The sequence below is a fragment of the Natator depressus genome, chromosome 1 (genome assembly GCF_965152275.1).
Source record: "Natator depressus isolate rNatDep1 chromosome 1, rNatDep2.hap1, whole genome shotgun sequence".
Classification (NCBI taxonomy): domain Eukaryota; kingdom Metazoa; phylum Chordata; order Testudines; family Cheloniidae; genus Natator; species Natator depressus.
In genome coordinates, this window is record NC_134234.1 from 7,895,323 (window position 1) to 7,918,605 (window position 23,283).

Here is a 23,283-nt window from a genome sequence, read left to right on the forward strand (position 1 = left end):
CAGAGGCCAAACCAAGAAGTCACCGGATGTGTCCTTTAGCAAACCCTGGGCCTGATCCAGTGCCCATGGAGAGCCTCCAGCAGGTGTTGCATTGGCCCTGTGTGTGCAGCAGCGAGCAGGACTTGCGGGGACGAACAGCCAGGGTTGCTGGGAGCAGCGAGCTCTCTGGGGAGCCTGCCTCTCTGTGCGGTGGGGCAAGGAACAGGGAGTTTGGCAGGGGAGGAAGCTTCTGCCTGGGGGCAGCCGGCATAGGGTGGGGGAGTTGGTGACCAGCCCACTCTGTGTCTTGCAGAACGCATCAGGAAACTCCAGCCGGTTCAGTGCCAGCGAGGCCTTCTGGAAGTGAGTGGCTGCGTTATGGTGTTTGTGTTCGAGACTGATTCGCCGCCCTTCCCCGCAGGTCGCAGCCTGCCTGGCGCTCTCCCTTTCTGTCAGGGAGCCCCTGTGCTCCTGCAGGAGCCTAAACCCAATTGGCTAGGAGCCTCGCCCACCTCTGCTCGCTCGGGAAATGCCTCTGCCAGCTCCGCTCTCGGCACCAGGGGGCACTGCAGTCGGCAGGGTGCTGGGATGAGGGTCCAGGACTCCGTGGCAGGAAAAACAGTTGCATCAAGGGAATCCCCCTGCATGGAGCTGTGGAACTCGCTGCCGCAGGGTGCGCTATGCACGAGAGAATATCCACTATCCTGGCGGTTGGGGTTGGGGTTGGGGTTGAAGCCATAAGCTCCTCTCCAGGCTGGGTTTGGAGGAAGCATCCCCTGCAATACTGCCATGGCTCTGTGTTGTCAGTGTCACCCTCGACAGCTCACACGGAGACCAAGCCGCTAGAGACCCACTGCTGGCAAACCGGCTGGAGGGGGTAGCGGGACCAGCATGCCCGATGTAGGCCTGTGTCATGGACAGGAGGGGACTGGCTGGTGGGTGGGAAGCTGTTGCCAAAGCAGGAGGCAGGTATGAAGCCAGGAGGGGGCAAAGGGATCTGGTAGTGGGCACGGAGGCAGGATTTAACACCCACTCAATAGCCCCCCCACGATTCTGATCCAGGGCGGTGGAGGGGGGCGACACCCTGTGTTCAGTGCAGGCTGGGTCTGCGTGTCTTTAACCTGTGTTTGGGCCGTGCAGCGAGCAGGTGCTGGGGGTCACGCACAGCTCCGGCCTCCACGACCCGGGCCCGGTGAGGTGGCCGCTCGCGGTATGCTTGTTGGTTGCCTGGATCGTCATCTTCCTGTGCATGCTAAAGGGGATCCGCAGCTCGGGCAAGGTGAGTGGCGGGCAGGGCGCGGGATTTGCTAGCGTGGGCCTGCTGGAGCATGTTCCCCTGGCAGCCGAAGGGAGGGGAACCCCGTGAGCTGGCTAGGCAGGGGGGGTTCTGCATATGTGTCCTTTAAAGAGGTAAATGCCCCCGGAAGCGTGGTCGATGGGCACGTTCTTACCAATGCTGGTGACTATCACAGTCGCCGGCTACTGTAGGGGGTGGGTCTGATCCCCGTTTTACATGGGGAAACCGAGGCATGGATTGGGGTCACCCGGAGCTGAGTCGCTGACCATTAGATAGCACTGCCTTTGCGCGGATTAATCGGTGTTGAGCTGGGGCCGTGTCTCATGAATTCTCGCTAGGCTCCCAGACGCTCGCTATCCTACAGGTGTCCTGTGTGTCGGCCGGGAGGGCAGATGGGGTAAGAGGCGGATCTGCCATGGGAAGGCTAGAGAGAGGCTGGGGCTTCTCTGGTTAAAAGGATATTGCCACACCCAGGCCTTCGCCGTTCAGCATGTCCTGAGATCTCCTCTCCAGGATGTCTGCGCTGGGGAGGGGTTCTGGGCTCCCCAGCCCTGCACAGGACGGAGGGCGGGGGGGGCACTACACATCGATTGGGGGGCGAAACCGCTAAATACGGCAACAAGCAAAGTGCTCGTCTCCTCCCACCCCCAAAGAAAAAGGCCCCAGGGCACAGAACAACGAATAACCAAGAAGTAGGGCCTGGCCCCACAGCACATAGACCGGCCCATGGAATGGGGAGGGGAGGTGTCGGTCATGCATGCTCTGACCCCAACAAGGCTCAGAACAGACCCACAGGACCCCTGGGGCGCCCTGTGCATGGTGTTCCTAGCCCCATCCAGGCTCCCCGCTGGCTCTCGGGAGGCTGCACCAGGCTGAATCCGGCTGGGTTCGTCCTGCAGTTGGTTCTGCCCCACGGTGTTGCCAGAGTGATGCCGTATTATTAGGGTCACGGACCGTGAAATCTGGTCTTTTGTGTACTTTTACCCTATACTGTACAGATTTCATGGGGGAGACCAGAGTTTCTCAAACTGGGGGTCCTGACCCAAAAGGGATTTTTTTGGGGGGGTCATAAGGTTATTGTAGGGGGGTTGGGGTATTGCCACCCTTACTGCTGCACTGCCTTCAGAGCTGGGTGGCCAGAGAGCGGCGGCTGGTGGCCAGGTGCCCAGCTCGGAAGGCAGCTCCCCGCCAGCAGCCCTGCAGAAGTAAGGGTGGCAAGCCCCCTGCAATAACCTTGCAACCCCCCAGCACCCACCAAAACCCCCTTTTGGGTCAGGACCCCCACAGTTACACCACCGTGAGATTTCAGATTTAAATAGCTGAAATCATGAAATTTACTATTTTTAAAATCCTATGACGGTGAATCCTATGACTATGCCTTACCCTCCATCCCAGGCCTGGGCCCCCCGTTGACATGCGCACTGCAGGGTGTGGGTGTCTCCTAGGTGCTGGCGGGTGCAGCGCATCAGGGATGATGTGTGTGGGGGGGTGAGCAGCCAGTGGTGCCGTCAGCACCATGGGGGGGCTTGTGGATGCAGCGTGCCAGGGATGGAGGGGAGGGTGTTACGGCCGGGGGCGTGGCCGTGCAGGGATGGGGGGGGGTGTTACGGCCGGGGGGGGGTGGCCGTGCAGGGATGGGGGCGGGGGTGTTACGGCCGGGGGGGTGGCCGTGCAGGGATGGGGGGGGGTGTTACGGCCGGGGGCGTGGCCGTGTAGGGATGGGGGGGTGTTGCGGCCGGGGGCGTGGCCGTGCAGGGATGGAGGGGGGTGTTACGGCCGGGGGCGTGGCCGCGCAGGGATGGGGGGGGGTGTTGCGGCCGGGGGCGTGGCCGTGCAGGGATGGGGGGGTGTTACGGCCGGGGGCGTGGCCATGCAGGGATGGAGGGGGGTGTTACGGCCGGGGGCGTGGCCGTGCAGGGATTGGGGGGTGGGTGTTACGGCCGGGGGGGGGGGTGGCCGTGCAGGGATGGGGGGGGGTGTTGCGGCCGGGGGTGTGGCTGTGCAGGGATGGGGGTATATAAGCAGCCGGGGGTGTGCCGTGCAGGTGGTGTATTTCACAGCGACGTTCCCGTACCTGGTCCTCATTGTGCTCATCATCCGAGGAGCCACGCTGGAGGGATCCATCGAGGGCGTCCGCTTCTACCTCTCCTCGGACTGGAGCAGGCTACAGAGCGCTCAGGTACCCCGCCCCCCCACCGCCATGGGCCCCGTAGACTCCCCCCGCTCGCCATGTCCCCCCTCGGGGGGTCTGCTGCTGGTTCTGTGGGTGGGGTCGTCCTGGGGCTGGCTGGAGGGGGTGAGCGCAGAGCCACCGGGTGCTTGGCAGTGGGCCCTGAGCAGATGGCTGCAGCTCAGCCAGAGTGTGCGTGGGGGGGCTTTGCGCTTGGTGGGCGCGGGGTCGGCGGGACGCGGCGGCCTGCGAGGAGCATGTTGGGGGCGGGGAAGGAGCCGGCTCCCACCCAGCTTCTCTCCCCTAGGTGTGGAATGATGCTGCCTCGCAGATCTTCTACTCGCTGGGCATTGGCTTCGGGGGGCTGCTCTCCATGGCCTCCTACAACAAGTTCGACAACAACGTGATCAGGTGAACGGGCGGGCCAGGGAGCGCTCTGGGCCAGGCCGGGCGGGGCTGGGGCAGCGCGGTCCCCAGTGACCCTGCACACGTGCTGCGGGGGGGTCCTTGCTGCCATGATGAGTCCCGAGCCCCCTGGGTCTCTACTCTTGTCCCAGAGCTAGAGCTGGAGACCTTCTGCTCCTGAATGCCAGGTCCTACCCGTGGGCTACCACCACTGGGGCGGGGAACCGGGTCGCAGCTCCTTGGCAGCTCTGCCACCCCCTCGGCTCCATGGGGAGCTGCTTGATGGTGTGAACACCTCATCCCAAAGGCTTGACGGTCTCTGTGCCAGAGATCCTGGGCCCGGGGGGCAGCCCTGGCTCCCGCCAACTCCTCATACAACTCCTCCCCCTCCCCTGCTCTGCTGCCCACAGGGACACCCTGGTTATCGCCATCGGGAACTGCTGCACCAGCTTCTTCGCTGGATTCGCCATCTTCTCCGTCCTGGGCCACATGGCATGGAGGAAGAGAGTGCCGGTGGGGGAGGTGGCTGACTCAGGTACGGGCGGGGCCGGCTGGCCGTCCTGCCTGGGTGAAACCCTCCCCACTCAGCGCCTGCCTCCCACCCTGCCCCGCCCCAGCCCAACTCTGTGCCCACCCCAGTGATGCTGGGGGGGGTGGGGGGAGGTTCTTGCTGCCAATTCCTCTCCAGATCAGGCCAGCTGGGCCTCCAGCAGGAGCTGCTCTCACTCTGTCCCCTTGAGGATCAGGCGGCTCCTTACCGGGCACCTTGCCCTGGATTTAGGAGCTTCGCTTTGGGCAGCTGGGTTTAAAACTTGGCCTTTAATGGGGGGCTCTGAGGATGATTCAGGCCCATCCCTGTGAGGGGTGCAGCCTGTCCTCAGGGCGTCCCGGCAGGGCACTGTTGGAGTGCCAAATTCGTGTCCCGTCCCCCCCAACGCTTCTCAAATGTGTCCTGGCCCCAGCCCCGGCTCACGTTCCCTTCAAGGGCCGCCGCTGGCACCACCGTTGCTCTGGTGTTACCTGCACGCATTAGGGCACCCCACCTTTTCCCAGCCCGTCGGGCTCCAGGCGTAACCCGGTGAATTTAGGCACCCCATCTTTTCCCGATTCGTAGGGCTCCAGGCGAAAAGCACCTACCCGTTCCCAATCTGTAGGGCGCCGGGGGTAACTAACCCGGTCAATGTAAGTACCCACGCCCGTTCCCAATCCGTAGGGCGCCGGGGGTAACTAACCCGGTCAATGTGAGTACCCACGCCCGTTCCCAATCCGTAGGGCACTGGGGGTAACTAACCCGGTCCATGTAAGTACCCACGCCTGTTCCCAATCCGTAGGGTGCCGGGGGTAACTAATCCGGTCAATGTAAGTACGCACGCCTGTTCCCAATCCGTAGGGCGCCGGGGGTAACTAACCCGGTCAATGTAAGTACCCACGCCCGTTCCCAATCCGTAGGGCGCCGGGGGTAACTAACCCGGTCCATGTAAGTACCCACGCCCGTTCCCAATCCGTAGGGCGCCGGGGGTAACTAACCCTGTCAATGTAAGTATCCACGCCCGTTGCCAATCCGTAGGGCGCCGGGGGTAACTAACCCGGTCAATGTAAGTACCCACGCCCGTTCCCAATCCGTAGGGCGCCGGGGGTAACTAACCCGGTCCATGTAAGTACCCACGCCCGTTCCCAATCCGTAGGGCGCCGGGGGTAACTAACCCTGTCAATGTAAGTATCCACGCCCGTTGCCAATCCGTAGGGCGCCGGGGGTAACTAACCCGGTCAATGTAAGTACCCACGCCCGTTCCCAATCCGTAGGGTGCCGGGTGTAACTAACCTGGTCAATGTAAGTACCCACGCCCGTTCCCAATCTGTAGGGTGCCGGGTGGATGCTACTTCTGCAGATGTGCAGGACCTTTTACCAGTGAAAGAGCCTTACACAGTCATATCCTACATAACCTCTATTTATTAACAGTCCCCCCAAACAGATGGCACACGCTACACACACACAGTGCTCACCACTCCCAATAAGACAGATGAACTTTTCTGGATGGCCAGTCAGGATCAGGTCCATCTGGGGGACTCCAGTTTCTGCTCGGTGTCATTGGCAGGGTGTTGAGGTCTGGCCGCTCTGATCTTTGGGGCCATGTCCTGGAGTTGGCTCCCAAAGAACTTCCTTTTGGACCCCAGTTTATACAGTGAAATTTGAGTCCTGTTTAGCTCTACCTTAACCAATCGTTACACTAAAATTTTACTAACCAATCCTAACACAGTGTAACAAAATTCTCTAACCAATCCTACCCCACCACCTTCATTAATTTACACCTAGCAAAATTAATTATGTACCAGACAGAAACAATGAACGAACCAGACAGATAAACAATAGGGAACTGGGGACCGTAATGACAAAACAACAGAAGCGAGGATTTCACACCCCAGCTATTGAGAAATGAGTTCCTGCCAGACAGGATGCTACCAACTACGTTTTCTTTAACCATCTTAAGATCGGTTTCTTTATCTGGTGATAGCAGACAAAGGCTTTAGGTCTTACAATATGGCTGCAGACAAAGGCCTTATCCTGACATCGGGGTGGACACACGGTGGCCAGGAGTGAACCATGCTGGGCTGGGCTGCTGAGGGAGGCTGTTCTCCATTTCTCCTCCTCCTGCCAGGTCCTGGACTTGCCTTCGTGGCCTACCCAGAAGCCCTTGCTCTGCTGCCTGGCTCTGCCTTCTGGTCGGTCCTGTTCTTCCTGATGATGTTCACGCTGGGAGTGGACACCCTGGTGGGTCTAACCTGGCGGGTCCTCGCTCGCACGCCGCTGGGGGCCGCTGGCCTCTCTGGCCCCCGCCTCCCTGTAGCACAGACGTGTTGCCCTCCTGGCCGTGGGTCTGGGACGCGCCGGCCCCTAGGAACGCAGAGAAGCTTCTGCGGCCACCTGTCGGCTCCACCTGCCTCTTGGACGCCTGGTCTAGCAGCTTTCCCCGCTCACCCCAGCATCCGCAAATCCTGCTGGGCCAGGGGGTCGATCGCTGGCAGAGCTGGGTTCGTGGGGGACGGTGTCAGCACCCTCCCCCAGGACACATTGTTATGTCCTTTACGGGGGGGCAGGAGGTGGTCCTTGGAGGGGTGGGGCAGGAGCATGTGGTGGGGTGCTCCTCGGAGGGGTGGGACAGGGGGGTGGGGTGCTCCTTGGAGGGGTGGGGCAAGGGCAAGTGGTGGGGCAGGGGCTGGGGCAGGGTGTGGTCCTTGAAGGGGTGAGGCAGGAGCATGTTGTGAGGCAGGGGCATGGGGTGCTCCTTGGAGGGATGGGGCTGGGGGGGGGGCTCCTTGCCACCCTGAGTAGGACGGGCAGTCAGGAGTGAACTTTGCTGGCTCTCTCTGGACTCAGCCCCACATGATGTGTGGGGTGCTCCCCTGCGGCCCGGGGCCTGGAGACACTCCCTGTGCACCGGGGCCCGGGGCGCACTTGGCAGGGTGCCGGGGCACAGAGCGCACGTCCCGAGACCGGCAGTGCCCCACAGCAGGAGCCCGGGATGCCCTGACACCTGTCTCTCCCCCAGTTCGGGAACATGGAGGGCATCACCACGGCCGTGCTGGACGAGTTCCCGGCCCTGCGGGAGTGGAGACGGAAAACCCTCTTCCTGGGCGCACTGTGCTTCACCTTCTACCTGCTGGGCCTGCTGCTCATCACCGAGGTAGGGCAGAGCTCAGCCCCTGGCCTGTCCTGTGCGGGGCCATGGCCCCACGGGGAGCCGGCTGTCGGGGCCGAATTGCCTCCAGCCCACAGATACCATCGGCCTCGGGGCAGGAGCTGACGACTGCCTGCTTGGCACGGGGACGGCGCCTTCCCCACCGGACGGGTTATATCCCCCCCCCCATGCCCCGGGGGTGCTCACCCTGCTCTGCCCCGGCCGATGGAGACGGGTGCCGGGCCTGTGGTCAGCTGGCCACGTGCTGAGCAAGCAAAGCGCCCCGCGGCGGGTCCGTGGGGGCAGAGGCTGCCCCTCCGGCATGGCAGGCGCTGGGCGCCTCTCCCTGCCTGCGCCCGGCCGGGTGTTCACGTGCCCGCTGCACTGTCGCTTGCAGGGCGGCATTTACTGGTTCACCCTCATCGACGCCTACAGCACCAGCTTCGGTCTCATCATCATCACCCTCTTCATGTGCGTCGGCATTGCCTTCTTCTACGGTGAGTGTCCCCAGCCCGGGGCTCGGCGCATCCCAGAGCGTTGGACTAACCTCCCTCCCGCACCGTGGAAATGCAGCCACCTCTGGGGCGCGACGTGGCAGCTGCTTCACAGCACCCAGCAACACCGCTCCACCTTGCGCAAGCGTCAGCAGGGTGCTTGGTGCTGTATAGGACGCAGAGGGAGCCCCGGGCCCTGGCTATCTCCACCCTGGAGGGCAGTACGTTTCCAGGCGAGGGTCAGGCTGCCCCGCTACCTCCTTCTGAGCGACCGAACGCCCGCTCTGCAGCCCCTAGGGGTTGCTGGGAGGTCTGCTGTCCAAGCCCTGCCCTGGTGTACCCCTGTGTAGCCGGGGAGCTTACCCAGTGCCAGGGCTGGCTGAGTGGCGGGGATGCCCCCCAGGCCTGGTGCAGGGGATGACCACGGCCCCGGAGGTTCTCCTCTTTAAACTCCCATTTGTCCCCCTCTCAGGAGTGAACCAGTTCTGCCGGGACATCGTGGACATGATCTGCCGGTGCCCACCCTGGTGCAGCAAGCTGGTGCTCTACTTCAAGGCATGCTGGGTGTTCATCACGCCGTGCCTGCTGCTGGTAGGTACCGGCCCTGCCCGAGAGGCGCCCGAGCCACCCGCGAGGGGCAGTGCCTGTATCGCCAGGCCCCAGCCAACTATAGTGCTGAAGAGCTGAGCCGCACGGGGGCCTTCCTGACCCGGCAGCCCGCTGGGGGCCGTGCAGGCTCCTTGTGTCCCAGCCTGTACCACGCCCTTGGCATCCCCGGGCAATGCCAGTCTCGACGGTGCTGCACCACTGCCCCCTAGTGGCTGCAGCCTGCGCAGCACAAACCCTGCTCGCTCTGGGGTTCCTGGGGCTAATTTGCCTGGTGAGTGGGGCCATTCCCTGCCTTTAGGCCGTTTCCATCCTGCTCTGATCAAGAAGCTGAGGGTAGAGACAAAAGAACCCTCTCCCCCCCTCCCCCCCCCCCAGTATTTCACCTGGTGAGCTTCATTTGGAGCTGTGCCCTCGTTTGGGCCCTGGGCTATTGGTAGCCAAGTGGCCTGCACTCCGCCCCAGCACTGGGCCTGGCATCACAGTGTCTCCAGGAGGCTCCCCAGCTCGGACCCTCCACTGCTGGTGTCTGCACCACCCTTTGGGCGGGGGAGAGTCCCAGCAGCTGCATCGTGGGGGCTCACGCTATGAAACCTATATAGACTAGACCAAGCTCTGGCAGCCCTTGTGACCCCCATCCCCATGGGCACCTCCTGGGGTGGGGGCGGGCAGGCCCCTTGCTGCAAGAGGTGGGTCCGGCTGGCGGGGGAAGGGCTGGGGGTGTCTGACCGCGCTGCTTGGATCTGCCCTTCCAGTTCATCCTCTTCTACATCTTCCTGGAGATGTACAACACGTCCCTGCACTACGGCGCCTACACCTACCCCGGCTGGGGCAAGGCCCTGGGCGTGTGCATGGGCACCGTGACCTGCATCCAGATCCCGCTCTGGGCGCTCGTGGCCGTCTGCAGGGAGTCGGGGACGCTGACAGACGTGAGTGCGGGGCCGGGCGGGCTGGGGCACGCCGAGCCGCCCTCTCTGCCACCTCCCCAGCACCCAGTGGCTGGGGGAAGGACCCAAGGGGTGGGGAGGGCGTGGCTGGAAGGAGCTGGGAGCTCCCGGTTGTCGGGGGGTCACCCTGCAGCGTGGGGCATGCTGGGGTCAGGGCTGAGGCTGGGATCTGGACACCTGCCCCCTCTCACCACCTGGGGCCCCTGGTCTGGAGCCCTGCTGGGCCCCGGTTTCTCCTTTCTGGGCAGGGCTCAGGCTCCCGACCGTAGCCCCGTGGCCCGGCCCTGCGGCCGTCAGGCAAATGCTGCAGTCGTGCTCCAGCAGTACTGTGCCTCAGCCCCCGGCCCGCGAGTCCTTGGGCCTTCCCCCCCGCCCTGAGGGCTGGGCCTGGCGCCTGACTCAACCCCCGCCCCCTTGGCCCTCACTCCCCCCGCAAGGCTGGTCTTGGTGCCTGGCTCACCCCCACCCCACCTCCTTGCAGCGGTTCCGGAAAGCCATCCACCCCCTGAACTCCTGGCGCACGGCGACCACCCACGCCGAGGTCATCGACGTCCCCTTCACCATCAACCTGGTGGACAGCGACTTCGCCAGCCCGCCCCAGGGGAGCAGCGAGGCCTGAGCAGCAGAACTGGGGCTCCAGCCTGGCTCAGCCGCGAGCAGGTGGCTGCCGGTGGCCGCCCTTTCCGGGCTGGGCAGCTGCTCTTGGCTCCGTCGGGGCAGCCTCGGGCCGGCACTCATGGGACGCGCTGGAGGCTGCAGCTGGCACCTCGCCTGCAGGAGATGATGCGGGGCTGGAACCTGCTGCTCTCCAGCTGCGCCGGGGCCCTCAGGCCTCTGCTCAGGACTGCGGCCGGCCAGCCACCGGGCGCTTTGCAAGAGGGACCCGGCCTCTGAGACCTTCTTAAAACTCTGCAGGAAAAGGATTGTACTCAAGAGCATCAATTGCACATGCCCCCCGGCGTGGATGCCTGCCCCCCGGGCATGGACAGACAGGTGGGTGCCCTGGGGCAGGGACAGAGAGGTGCACGCTTCTTGCCCAGCTACACCCCTCTGCTGGAAGTGATTCCCCATCGCTGTAGCGAGGCTGGGGCGCTGCTATCCTGAAGGACCCCCACCCCAAGCATTATCGTCTGTGCAGGGGGCTGGCCAGGCCCCCAAGGGCTGGGCCTGGGGCGGAGAGCTGGGGTGTGGGACTCCCCTAGTTCTGCGGCTGCCAGTCTCATGAGGTCTAGTCCCCAGGTTCCCCTCCTCTGGCTTGGGCCTTGCCTCCTGCCAGCAGTTCCCCCGGCGGCCCACGTGTGGGGTTCTGCCCCTGACGCCTCAGGCCAGGCTATGGGTGGGCACGGAGTCCGTGTGGCTGCAGGGAACGTGCCTGATTGGGTGGCTGCCGGGAGTCAGTGCTGGGCTTCCTACCCCTGACCCCGCTCTGGGTGGCAGCCGGCCAGCTGCTTGGTTGGCCAACCCATCCATGGCTCTAATCCGCTCCTGCCATCGTCTCAGCCTGGGCACCCCGGACCCCTAGCAGGCGGCGGCTGGCAGGGTCACAGCCCAAGCCTGCCCCGGGGCGAGGACTTGTGGCCAGGGGTATGGTGGCAGCACCAGGTTCATGGTGCACAGCTGGGCAGCACCTTGCCCTCACCTGCTCTGTGGGAACTGCCCAAGTGGGAGGGTGGCAGCTGCTGTGGGCAGGGCCGGGAGAGAAGCACTGATCTGGGGGAGGGAATCTCTCCACGTGCCGGCCCTCCCGAGGGGCTGGGTTTGAGGGGGCCCCGGCTCTCAGGCTGGGATTTCGCTGCTGCCGAAATAAAGGCCCGGTGTTTCCCAGCCACAGTGTGGAAAGTCTCTTCTCAGTGCTGCCCGGGCCCCGTGTGGGGCTGCTCCAGGCTGTGGGGTGACGGTCCAGCAGCCCTCGGTCTGCACGGCAGCATGAATTGACCCCGACCCCCCCACCCCAACCAAGGCTTGGAGCCCACCTGCCCCAGCAGGAGGGGCCTGAGCTCTCCCTGCTGGTCATCGGCCAGTGCCGGCACTTCACCAAACTGGGCGCTTTGGGTTTAAAACGTCCCCGTGGCTGAGTGACGCCCCCCTGCAGCTGCTGTATCCCCAGCCAAGCCACAGGGGCACACAGCTGGCCCGGAACAGCTGCGGCCTGTGCCAGCTGCCCCAAGGCAGCCCTGGGGTGCAGGGCGGGGGCTGAGCAGGACTGGCTGCCAGGCTCCTCGGTGCCCTGCGGGAGGATTTAGAGCTGCCTGGAAACACTGGCAGAGAAGGCGGCCGGGCCCAGCACCGTGTAACCAGGGCGGCGCTGACGTTCCAGCCATGGGCGCACGGGCGGCTTTGGGTGAATTTTGTTCCGCCCCCAGGCTCTGATGCTGGCAGGCGGCTCAGGGCTTTTCATGCCCCAGGCCAGCAGGGGAGATAGATGCTTCCGTTCCTGCCTGCTGGGCTCTGGCTGCTGCGGGGCTGATCCCCCCCCTGCCAGTTCCGGCTTGACACTGGCCTTATCCCTGCAGCCAGGCGCTGGCTCCTGCAGCAGGGCCGGGCGCAGCCTGTGCCCAGCCCAGCCCTCCCTAGTGCAGGGCCCAGGCTCCAGGCTCCCAGAGGAGAGTGCGAGGATCTTCTGGGGCAGGGGCAGAGAGAATCTGGGGGGGGCACCAGCGGCTGCAGGGCCTCTTGCTGGAGTCACGGCACAGGCTGCCCGGGAGCGCTGGCATGAGGGGGGTGGGGCCAGGGCCTCTGCAGAACCTGGGCACGGCAGGAAAGTTGGCAGCATGTTCCGGGTTGGCTGGCTCATTAAGAGTCGCACCCCAATGAGTGACCCTGTGTGTGTGTTTGGGGGGGCAGGCAGAGCCCTGGCCCTGTGTGTGATTGCTGCAAGACACCCCGTCCCCCGGTGTCATGGGGTGCTAGAGACCACCCCACAGGCCCCTGGCTGCTACTTGGCACCCTGGGACCCCTCTGCCCATCACAGCTGTTCCGCCAGCTGCATGTCAGTCCTGGGGTAACCGCACCAGCTCCTGTCAGGGCCCCGGCCGGCTTGTCTCCGACCCTCCCCCCTTGGTACGGGGTGTGTTTCTAGGTGAAGGGCTGCAGGACTCGTACCAGGCTGCAAACCAGCTAGCGCCCAGGGAGCGCAGCCCCCGTCACCAGGGAAGCGGTGATGCGTGTGTGAGCCTGGCAGACCCTGACCCTCTGCTGTTCGGCCTGGGGCTTGGCCTCTCGGTGCCTGTTCCTCGGCCTCTCGGTGCCCGTTCCTCGCGGCAGCCAGCCAAGAAGAGACCAGCAGCCCCTTGCTCAAAATCTCCTACATGCTTTATTGGATTGAAAACAGTTTTATGAAATGACAAAACAAATCAGACTTGGCAGATGCATCACAATCGCTGCTTTAGAAATACTACCACCTTCTCCGGCAAGCATTGCCACAGGGCGCCCGGCCCAGCGGGGGTGCCCTGCCCCCAGGCAGTGCCCAGAGCAGGGAGGACGCACCCGGGCCTGCTGGGGTTGGGCTGTAAGACGCTCAGGCCTGGGCTACGCACCTCTCCGGGGCCCTCACCTGGAACCGCTGCCGGGAGGGACTTGGGCGCTGCTGCAAGGCAAGGCCCCCAGGCTGCTCTCAGCGGGGGGGGCGGGAGCCCTTTCCAAGACAGCTGGGCTGGTCTGAATCTGCTCCAGTGCCATCAAAGCTGCATGGAGCGGGACCAGCCGAAGGTGGCAGGGGAGGGCATGTGACCCAGTGCTACCTGGCACTAGCTGGCAGCCACTGCCCGCCCAGCAGGACTAGGGGCTGGCTCCTCGCGCTGGGTCTCCCAGGTCAGACAGGTGGCCAGCAGCAGCCAGGAGGGCAGGCGAGTGAGGAATCGCAGGCACTTAATCAACGTAGAGGATTTTTCACTTATCTCAAAGCAACAATGTAATCGTCTAACTACCGGCTCGAGAACACCTCGTCCGCCCATCCTGGAGACGCGACAGACCAGCTACAAGCAAAGGCCCCAGCCAGCCCCTCTTCCTCCTCAGGGATCCTGCAGCCAGCCCTGCTTCCCCCTCAGGATTCCTTCACAATACAGCAGGCAGAATGCCAGGCCCTCGCCCCGAGGCTCCTTGGTGGTTGCTCAAAGCCTGGGCACGCCCCCGCTGGGATGAATGGGCGGGAACAGGGAGCCGTGCTGCAAAGGGGAACCCCCTGGGGCAGAGCAGAGCGTGGCCAAGGCCAGTCGCTCCTCCCTGGGAACCAGACACGGCCCAGCATGCAGCAAAGCCGACTCCTCCACATACCCGGAACCCGCCCGCCTTCCCGAGGGGAATTCTCATTCTCCAACGTGCTGGGTCCAAGCCCAGGGGAAGGGCCTGTGCTCTCGGCCCTGTTCTGAAGACCAGTCTTTGGCCCGACTCACCCGGGCAGCTCAATGGAGCACAAGGTGGTCGCCCGGCTGTACCCAAATGGCTTGCGGCCCTTTGGCCTGGTAGGAGCTGCTCTGGGGTTCACAGCATCTGCCTCCCCCACACCGATTTCCTCTGCCCGGTGCCTGGCCCTGGCCGAAGGAAGCCCATCTCCAGCTCCTGCTACAGGGGCTGGGAAGGCTGAGACAGGGCAGGGCCTGCTGGGTGATCCTCACCGAGCAGGCCCCGCTTCAGAAACAAGCCGGCAGGCTGCAGCCATCCCTTGAGCCAGCTAAAGAAACAAACACTGCCTAGAATAGACTTGGCCACGGTTCCTGAATGCAGAAACACTGGCCAGGCCCTTGCTCTCTCTCCACCCAAAGCCCTGAACCCGCTAGCTAGCACGCGCCTTCTGCTTTCCCCTGCCAAAAACGCATAAGCCCCATCCACTCTCCCCAGTCACCCCAGCCACGGGGTCTCTTTCCCCAAGTGCCCTACGCTGCCCAGGGAGAGCGGCAAAGACACAGACGAGGCAGCTAACCCTCAGAGATCGCAGCGGATTCAACCCTGAGTAGCCAGGACTAGGCCCTGACCTCCCCGAGCCGCTGCCCTGGCCCAAGCGAGAGGGAGGCTAAAGCCCTGGGGGTGCATAGATGCAAGCGGCGGGCCTGGCACAGAGGGAACCCTCCCCTGGTCAGGTTCTCAAGCTGAGCAGGAGCCACACGTGCAGGAGTCCCGAAGAAGCCGAAAGGGGGAAAAAATCAAAGCACATTAAACAAACCCTAACTGCCGTGTGGCCGAGCGGAGGCAGGACCGCTCGGAAGTCATGAGAAGCCATGCACTGCAAAGCAGGGGGCTACTGAATTGGAGGGAGGGAGAAGGGGCGGCTGGTTTACAAGTCAGGAAATAAATACGTTTAAATAGCTCCTTCCCCTGCAGATTTTACAAGACTTGATTGGGAGGCAGGGAGGAGGGGGTGGGCAGTCGCAAGCACCCCACCCCTGTGGCTCCTGGAAGGGGTGGGAAGGGTGCCTTCGCCCATGGCTCTGTGCCCCACCCCTCCCTGCCCAATGGACTGGGTTGGTGGCTGGCTTTCCTCCTCCTCCTACTTCTTGGGCTTTTTGAAGATCTTTAGGGGGAACTTTTTCTTGCCCTGGCTGGAGTCAGTCTCCTCGCCCGTGGAGCCGCTGTCCTCTTCCCCGGCGTTCTTCTTGGCGGCCAGCTGCGGGATGCGGGTGTTCTTAGCGTTGCTGGGCCTGGAGTCAGAGATGGGGGAGGGCGTGTCGGGCTCGGTGGAGCTGGGGCTGTGTGAGCGGGAGGAATCGGAGTGGCTCTGCCTGCCCGCCGTCGGGTGGCTGATCTCCCCGAGGCTGGTGGACTTCTCCATACCATGGTTCAGCATCATCATCTTCTTCGCCACCACCGGGCTCTCGGCCAGCCGCTCCTGCAAAGCCCCCAGTGAGGAGGCCTCGCCGTGCCTGCTGCCTCCGTTGGAGGTCGGGGCGCAGCCGGCAGGGTGGCCTGAAGCAGCCTCCTCTGTGGACCTGGTCAGCAGGGGGGGCCTGGCAGCCAGGAGCTTGGGAGCAGAGCCTGGGATGCGCTGATGGTCGCTCATGTACAGGAAGGAGGAATCTGAGTCGGAGCGAGTTAGGTCTCTGTGGGCGGGAGGAGAAGGAGACGGTCACGACAGAGGCCCATGCCCGGAGGAGCCTCGCGCGCACGCACGCACACACATGCACAATGGCTCAGCCCGGCTAACACAGTGGAACTCTCCCATGTGTTATTCTGCAGGGAGAAACTTGCAACAAGTTCCAGGAGCAAACCAGTTCTGCTGCTCTGCTCCTGCCAGGCCCCGTCCTGCTCTCCCGCTGTGCTTCCCCTGCAGGGGTTGCTGCTGGCAGGCCCAACCGAGCGAGAACTTGCCCCACCCATGCAAGCTACTTGGCACATGGGGCAGAGCAACCCCCCAGGCAGAGCTGCTGTTGGCAGCTAGTGGGAACCAGGGCAGGTTCCCTTGGCTTCGGCTGTCTGTGCTCGGGGTGCGCCCTTGTGCCTGGAATCAGGGCAAAGCCCCGGTGCGAATGAGGCCTAAGGCCAGGGAGAATCTCTGCTGTCAGACAATAGAGTGCAGGGGCCATGGGGGCAGCACAGAGGAACCTGGGGCCCGCTCACAGGACCTGGTCCATTGGGTGGCAGCAAAGCTCTCAGCCCTGCACTTCCTGGGCTCAAAGACAACTGTAAGAGTTCAGCTTCACACCACCTAGCTCTTCACAGGGGCGTAACAACCCCAGCGATAGCTGCACTAACACGGCAGCGTCAGACGACTCCTCCAGCCGGGTGAGCTCTGTCTGGGCTGAGGTCCCGCCAATGGGGGCCTGGGCAGGGAGCTCCCCCCTCTCTGGTAACAGTACTTTAGCTTAAACCTTTCCTGTGACTTTACCCTCCAAACCCCACATCTCTCCCATGGCGCTGCCATGAACTGAGAGAAACGAGCAGGAAGAGCGGATCTCCCCACGCGCGGAGTGAGTGCTCTGCCTCTCGGCCTGGGCCCCAGGGGTCATTGCGTGGTCCTGATGCCCTGATGCATGCGGCTGTGGCATCCGGTCTCATTTGAACAGAGCAGGGTTCCACTGCATTATCTCAGCCCGCCGGTGCACACACAGCCCCTCTCAGCTTGCAGGCTGCAGACTGATCGAAGACACAGCATTCGCCGGGCTGTCCCCCATCCCACCGCCGAGGCAGCCAGTGCAAACCGCTCATTGCAAGCGTCACAATTAGGGGTGAGGCTTTCCCACGCAAAGCCATGCCTGAATGAATGCTCCTGACGCACAACCGACCCTGCCAGCCAGACTGCACAGTGGTTTGTGCCACCAGCCCCTTGCCAATTCTTGTGTTGGGAAGGGACTGGCCAGTGGTGAGCCAGTCCTCAGGGTATCTTTGGTCTTCGCAGACCGGAGAGTGGGGAAAGAAGGCAGGGGGGCTGCAGAGCCACAGGTTTCCCTTTGCACCCTCAGCTCTGACCCGCTGTCAGGGTGCAATGGGTCCACCCAACACTGCTGCAGCCAGCAGACTCCACAGCGACCCCTGCTGGCTCTAGGAAACCCTCTCTGCCAGACTCAGGGGACCCTGTATAATGAGAGAGGTCAAGTGGCACATGCTCTTGTTTGATGAAACTGCTAGGGCTTCACCTGGAACTTCCTAGCCCTCCACAGCCTCCTCCCACAGGTGAGATCTGCATGTGACAGCAGCCTTTGGTATGGGCCCCACCGATCTTGACCCACCTCCCACGTCTTCAGAGCCAAGGACTACAACCATATGTCCCTTTGTAGTGGTTGGAGGTCGGGAGGAAGGGGAGAGGGATCCAGAGGCAAGAGGGAAGAGGAAGAAGGAAGCAGGAAGAGTGTAGGGGAAGAAGAGAGGTTAGGCACTACCATCCTGCCCAGCTGTCGCTCCTAAACCAGCCACTTGAAGCCAACACTGGCCAAGACTTTCGAAAACCAGTGCTTCCAGTTAAACTGCCTCCTTTTGGAGCCAAATTGATGGTCTGGGTTTCCGAGAGCTGGGACGCCTAGCGGCTCTTCCTGGAGTCAGTGGTTGAGATTTACCCATCACTTGGAGCACAGATTCAACTGGTTTTCATGGGACTTGAGTCAGAAACCCCCAGCCACTGACTCCTGTGGGAGCAGCCAGGTGCTCAGCCTTATGGAAAACCAGGTCACCTATTTGGGTGCCAAAATAAGGACTCAGGCGTTTAACTTTGGGCCCCTGTTTTTGCGAGTCTTGGCCGCATCATTACAGTGGTTGATGGTTCTTTTAAATGCAGCCAAGCATGTTCACAGGCACCAAAGCCACGTGACTGACAGTGTGAGGCCAAGGGCACAAACGTACGATTTACAGATTGCTGCACGTTCTTTTCTATGCTCACCTACTTGTCCTAACTCACTAGTCCAGGTCTGCCAAGCGCTGGGGGTGGATGAGAGAGGGAAGGGGCACAGGAATGGGATGGGCATGAAATGGACAGAAGCAAACTCCTGGAGACAGCAGAATGTGGAAGAATGGAAGGGGAATGGCAGAACACGTGGGGACTCCTTGCCTGCCCAGGTCTCGGCTGCCCATTGATTGCTTTTCTCTAAATGGGATTCCGCTGTCCGTAGCACACAGGACCTGGGATGAGGTACTGTCAAGCTTCCTCCGGATGGATTCAAGGCCGTTCAGCCTGACCGTGCCATAGCAGGGCCTGGCTCCCCACCCAGCACATACGGCCCTTGTTTTCCTTTCTTCCATTCCCTGCCTTTTCCAGCCGGGGCCCAGCTCCATCCAGGCAGCACAACGTCAGTGTCACACTGCTTTGCTCACAGCAGAGCTGGGCCTGACCTACTGTTTGGTTACACAGCTGCCCTCAGCATCAAGCAGTCTGGGGCTGGGAAGAGGCCCCAACTCACTGGGGAGCGGGGAGCCCCATCATTAATTCCCACTGCCCCACACCATCTAACGGCTCTGGCACCAGGTCTCTGACAGCCCTGCTCCCACCTTATAGACGAAGGGCACCCAGGTGGAAGACTCCATCTCCTGCCCCCTCCCCACCACACGAGAACCACTGGCACGGCTTAGGAGCAGGCGCTGGAAAGCAGAAACCTCTGTGCACAGAGCATCCGCCACCCCCATCCCTGAATGTTAGCATTCAAAGACACACACCAGCCTCCAGAATCAGAACAGCGCTGACCTTGTTTGCACCAGGTCCTCTGAAGCCAATTGCAAAAGAGAAGCGAAGAGTGAGGAGTTTGTGACAGCCAATCCAGCGGCCCGGCCTTTAGAGAAGGGGCTGTCAGTATTCATGGGACATGGAGGAAGCAGATGGCTAAGCACGATGCAGTGCCCAGAGCTACTCACTCTCTTTCCTCAGGGGAAAGGAAGAGGCTGGCAGAGACACTTCCCTGGCAAAGGCTCGCCAGCAGCCATCTCCTGGGTGTTGCTGGGGCTAAAAGGAGCCATACATTATATCATAGAGTTTGGGGCAGTACCCGCCTCTGTCATGGGGACTCCTGGATTCTGTTCCCGACTCCCGCACTGACTCTCAGAGGGGGTCTCTGTGCCTCAGTTTCCCCATGTCATGCTCATCTCTCTTGGGGATGTTGTGCGGCTTGACTGATCTCTAGACAGGGCTCCGAGCTCCTCAGACAAAAGGACTATGGAAGTGCAATAAAAAGGTGCAGTTTGACACACATGCAAATGAAACAAGAGGAAAATGAAGCCTGAGGGCCTAATTGCCTGGCTCTACTCCCGACTCGGACCCTTGCTTTGGACAGCGTACTGGCGGCTAGCCTTCCAGAAGACAGTCTCAATGGGGCAGGGGTGGCCGTTGCTAAGGAAGTGCCCTTTTGCCAGCAGGTTTCCTCCAGGGGCACAGAGCAGAAACAAATCCGAAATCTCGCTTTTTCACTGAAAACGACACAGAGTCAGGGTCAGAAGCGACCACTGTGATCTCCGCCTGGAAGCTGAGGATCAAGCCAAGCACCCTTCTGCCTCTGACTTACGGGTCTCCAGGCCTGGGCTTTTTGTAGGGCCAGCAAACTCGCACATCTGCCCAGAAGAGCAAACAGCTTCTGGGAAAAACATGCCACTTCTCATGACAAACTGCCCTTCAAGCTGACATCAAGACTCCTAGCGTAACCCTGTTTCCAAGGACTGGACACTCGGCTGTAAGAACTTACTCAGTGCTGTACCTTGCCATGGAAGGTGTTTCCAGACCTTTACCCGTCAAACAGGACGGGCCCAACTGGACTGAAATTTGGCAAGCAATTCACCTAAATTATATTCAAACGGTTCTTTGCTCCCCTTCCACAAACAATACATGAGCCAAGATGGTGCTGTTCAATAACTCAGTATGGAACATGGGCAGGGCCACTTTCCCACATGAATTTTCATAAGGCTTGTTGCTCCAGAATGCACACGTCTAAAATGCACAATTAGCTTGTGCTTTACAAGTGCTGTGATTTGTGGCCCATGCCTCAGAGGTTGCTCTGGGCCACCAGGAACATACTGAATTAACAGCACTCGTCTTGGAGAGATCTGCTTTGAGACACAAAGGTGGAGCGTGAGAGTCAGCTAGCTAAAGCCCAGACTGTGGAAGGTTCTGGACAAGTTGATTATATCCTGGGGAGTACGTACAACTAGGGAGACCACTACTAATGCAGTCTGCTATGCTTTGCACTTCTCCAGCATCTCCTCCAATCTCCAACCATTTGCCACCCACTCATTATTTAACACTGCCACTGAGCTAGGAGAGAATTCCCAGTTTTACAGATGAGGAAACTGAGTCCAGAGAAGTGACGCCACCCAGAGAGTCAGAAGTTGGAAGAGAACCCAGGACGCCTGAACCCAGAACCCTAGTCCCGGGCCCTAAGCACTCGACCATACTCCTTCCATAACTGTGTGTTTAACAGCAAGAGCTCAGCTTCTGTCCTGAACTAGGGCCTGCTGGAAGTTATTCTAACTGTGGTAGATTCTCTGCCTGCTATCTTCAATTCAAAAGGTGCTCTCAAGACATGTCCATTTAATAAGCTGAGAGGCTTTTCCTGTTTGTTTTCAACCACTGTGTGTGAATTTAATTGTGGAGGAAGGTGCCCTGAGCAGCACAAAAAATGGAACCCTCTACTTCAGCCATGGAGCAGCTAGGAACATGAGCAGTGTCAGCACAAGCTCTCGGCACGGTGGGCTTCAGCCATCTTTTAGGAGGACCCCTTCTAGGGAAGAAGAGGACATTCCGTTCCCAAGGCCTCTCTGCTGACACTGCTCACAGGGCTGCTGATCAGCAATGGGATGGTCTGAACTGGACCAAGTCCACAAACTCATTTCCCATAGGCCAGCAAACAGCCATCACTGCCTTCTAGTCATTATGGACATGGACCAGACTACAGCTGGTAACTAGAGCGGAGACGCTCATCACTCGGCCATCCATTGCCATACGACTGGGGCTGACACACAAAGGAGAGTGTCAATCTGAGCTCATCTTCCCTGGATACTGCTGGTCCACGTCACCCCCTGAACACAATGGGGCACTTCAGCTCCTGCCACATGCTCCCAGCAGCACTCGCCAGGAGCTAACCACTTACACTCATTTGCAATTTGCTTGGGAAGAGCCAAAGATGAGACAAGGTTTCAAATAAGGTCAGTGTTTGTTTGATTAGTCGTGTTACCTTTGTTCCCGCAGGCACATCACCAAAATAAAAGACCGATTTATTCACAGAGACAGGCAACTTTCAGCCAAAACCACAGCACTTCATTGGTTAATCACCACTGAGATGACAGATGAGGCACTGGACCAAGTTCTGCAATCACAGTAATCCTAAAACGGCTGCGCTTACATGGGAGAGAGGCTAAGGAAGCAAAAACTGCAGAAACCAAGGAATGATTATAGCCCGAAGGCAAAGGGTAAAAGGACTCCAAGAGGAAGAACGCCAAAGCAAGCATCAGTTCCGAGGCACGGCAGGCTAGAGGGAGCTAGAAAAGAAGAAGCAGTATACCCAAAGCTCTCAGTGCGACAGCGAATCCCCGAGGTGACATCAGGAGGGGGCAGGTCAGGGGTGGAGTCCATCTGGAGGATATAAGAGGAGGAGGTGTGATGGTAATAGATAGGGTGGGCATGGCAAGCAGGAGAAGATGCAGTGGTGATGGCGGTGGAGGAGCAAGAGGTGGAAGAGGCGGTGGTGGCAGATGCTAGGCTGGTTCCATGAGCGTCAGAACTAAAAGATTGTCCAGAAGTGAGGCTGTGCATTCGACGGAGAGCAACTCTGCCTGACAGGTAATGGGCAGGCTGGCCTGGCTCGTTCTGGCCATGCACGTAACTCTCTACCAACCTCTGAGATCCGAGGGAGTGCTGCGGGTCCACGACACGCTGGCGGACACCGCTGGGCACGGGGGGAGCTGTAACGACAGAGAAGAGAATACTGAATGCAGCTGGAGAAGAGCCTGTGCACTAAACCAGCCAGACTGCACTGGCATAAAGCCACCATCCCATGTCAGCATTACAGGTCACAGATAATCAAACTCTGTACCAATGGAGCACCACTTTGGCCCTTTCAGCCATCCCATCTGGGGTGCTGTGAGCTGTGCTGTGATACAGAAGAGGCGTTACATCTTTGCTTCTGCTTTGATCAAGGACCAGCCCAAGAGAAACAGGATTTTACATTCCTTCTATTATCCCCAGGCTTGACACAGGTGACCAGAGAGGAGTGTGCACTATCAGAGGTTTATATTACTAGCTTGAGACTGAAGCAAGGGCTCTGATTTTGATTTTACTGATACCAGTTCTACCCCAGTGTATTTGCACTGATTCCACGGAAATGCTCCAGATTTACCCCTTCGCTGCTGAGAGCGTGATTTGCCCTTTGATTAAGTACAGTTGCACTTCAACTGAAGCACAAGAAAGCTTCCATTAAGGTGCAGAATCTCTCAGCTTTCACTGTGTGCCTTTGTCTGCAGGGTTGGATGGCTGAGATGCCCAGTGCAAGAAAAGGGAGTACTTTTTGAGATGTATCAGCTGGTCTAATCAATGTTAGTAGGGTTAGCTACCGTTTTTCACTATTATATACACCCACCAAGTGCAGATCGACTCTGAAAAAATGACATCAGCCAGTTCCCTTTCCACATCAGAGTGCTCAGTTTGCAAGATTTTTTTTCCATTAGCAAATTCATCTTAAGCTCTGAAAGCCACGCTGGCTTCTTTCCTTCTCATGCACTGTCACAGCTTTTAATGCCAGAAGAGACCATTGTGATTATATAATCTGACCTCCTACATAGCACTAGCCAGAGAACCTCACCCACTCTTCCCTGCATCAAGCCCATAACTTTCATTTCAGCATACCCTTTAGAAAGACCTCAAATCTCAATACATCGATTTCAAGTGATGTAGAATCTACCAAGCCCCTAGGTGAGTTGTTCCAGTGTTGTTAATTATCCTCAAAAAATTGCACCTTATTTCTAGTCTGGATTTTTCCAGCTTCAGCTTCTGACCATTGGATCTCATTATACCTGTGTCTGCTAGATTAAAAAGACCTCTGGTGTACGTACTTGTAGACCGCGATCAAATCTCATCATAAGTTTCTTTTGGGAATAAGGTTCTGAGGCCAAATTACATGCGGACAAGTCAGAGTATAATCTGAAAGCAGTCAGGCAGCACGGGTGTCACTCAGGGCAGAGTATGGCCTGCAGAATCTAGGAGTAGCTGTTGAGATGCTACAGTGATAAGTGCCGTCTAAAACCTTTATAGAACAGAACAGTAGTGGTGCTCCCCAGGCCGAAAGACAGAAAAAAACATCTCTACTTATATCTG

General features: G+C 60.1%; 2 protein-coding genes across 6 annotated transcripts in view; one reads left to right on the forward strand and one right to left on the reverse strand.

Moving 5' to 3' along the window:
- The window catches only part of LOC141980899 (sodium-dependent proline transporter-like), a 38,369-nt gene extending 27,083 nt beyond the window's left edge, over positions 1 to 11,286 (forward strand). Inside the window, exons 6-16 of the mRNA XM_074942622.1 lie at positions 293 to 342; positions 1,120 to 1,258; positions 3,321 to 3,455; positions 3,754 to 3,857; positions 4,262 to 4,386; positions 6,509 to 6,621; positions 7,400 to 7,534; positions 7,926 to 8,025; positions 8,495 to 8,613; positions 9,384 to 9,557; positions 10,057 to 11,286. Of these exons, the coding sequence (XP_074798723.1) occupies positions 293 to 342; positions 1,120 to 1,258; positions 3,321 to 3,455; positions 3,754 to 3,857; positions 4,262 to 4,386; positions 6,509 to 6,621; positions 7,400 to 7,534; positions 7,926 to 8,025; positions 8,495 to 8,613; positions 9,384 to 9,557; positions 10,057 to 10,194 (1,332 nt within the window). The 3' untranslated portion in view covers positions 10,195 to 11,286. The remainder of the gene's footprint in view (positions 1 to 292; positions 343 to 1,119; positions 1,259 to 3,320; positions 3,456 to 3,753; positions 3,858 to 4,261; positions 4,387 to 6,508; positions 6,622 to 7,399; positions 7,535 to 7,925; positions 8,026 to 8,494; positions 8,614 to 9,383; positions 9,558 to 10,056) is intronic.
- Positions 11,287 to 12,867: 1,581 nt separating this feature from the next.
- STIM1 (stromal interaction molecule 1) overlaps positions 12,868 to 23,283 on the reverse strand; it is a 182,055-nt gene continuing 171,639 nt past the window's right edge. For 4 of the 5 annotated variants that reach the window (XM_074954198.1, XM_074954182.1, XM_074954189.1 and 1 more), the window contains 2 exons: positions 21,809 to 21,875; positions 12,868 to 15,607 (listed from right to left, as the gene is read on the reverse strand). In XM_074954198.1, the coding sequence (XP_074810299.1) occupies positions 15,058 to 15,607; positions 21,809 to 21,875 (617 nt within the window). In that variant the 3' untranslated portion in view covers positions 12,868 to 15,057. Of the gene's footprint in view, positions 15,608 to 21,475; positions 21,876 to 23,283 lie in introns of all 5 variants that reach the window. The other variant, XM_074954211.1, reaches the window with a different exon arrangement.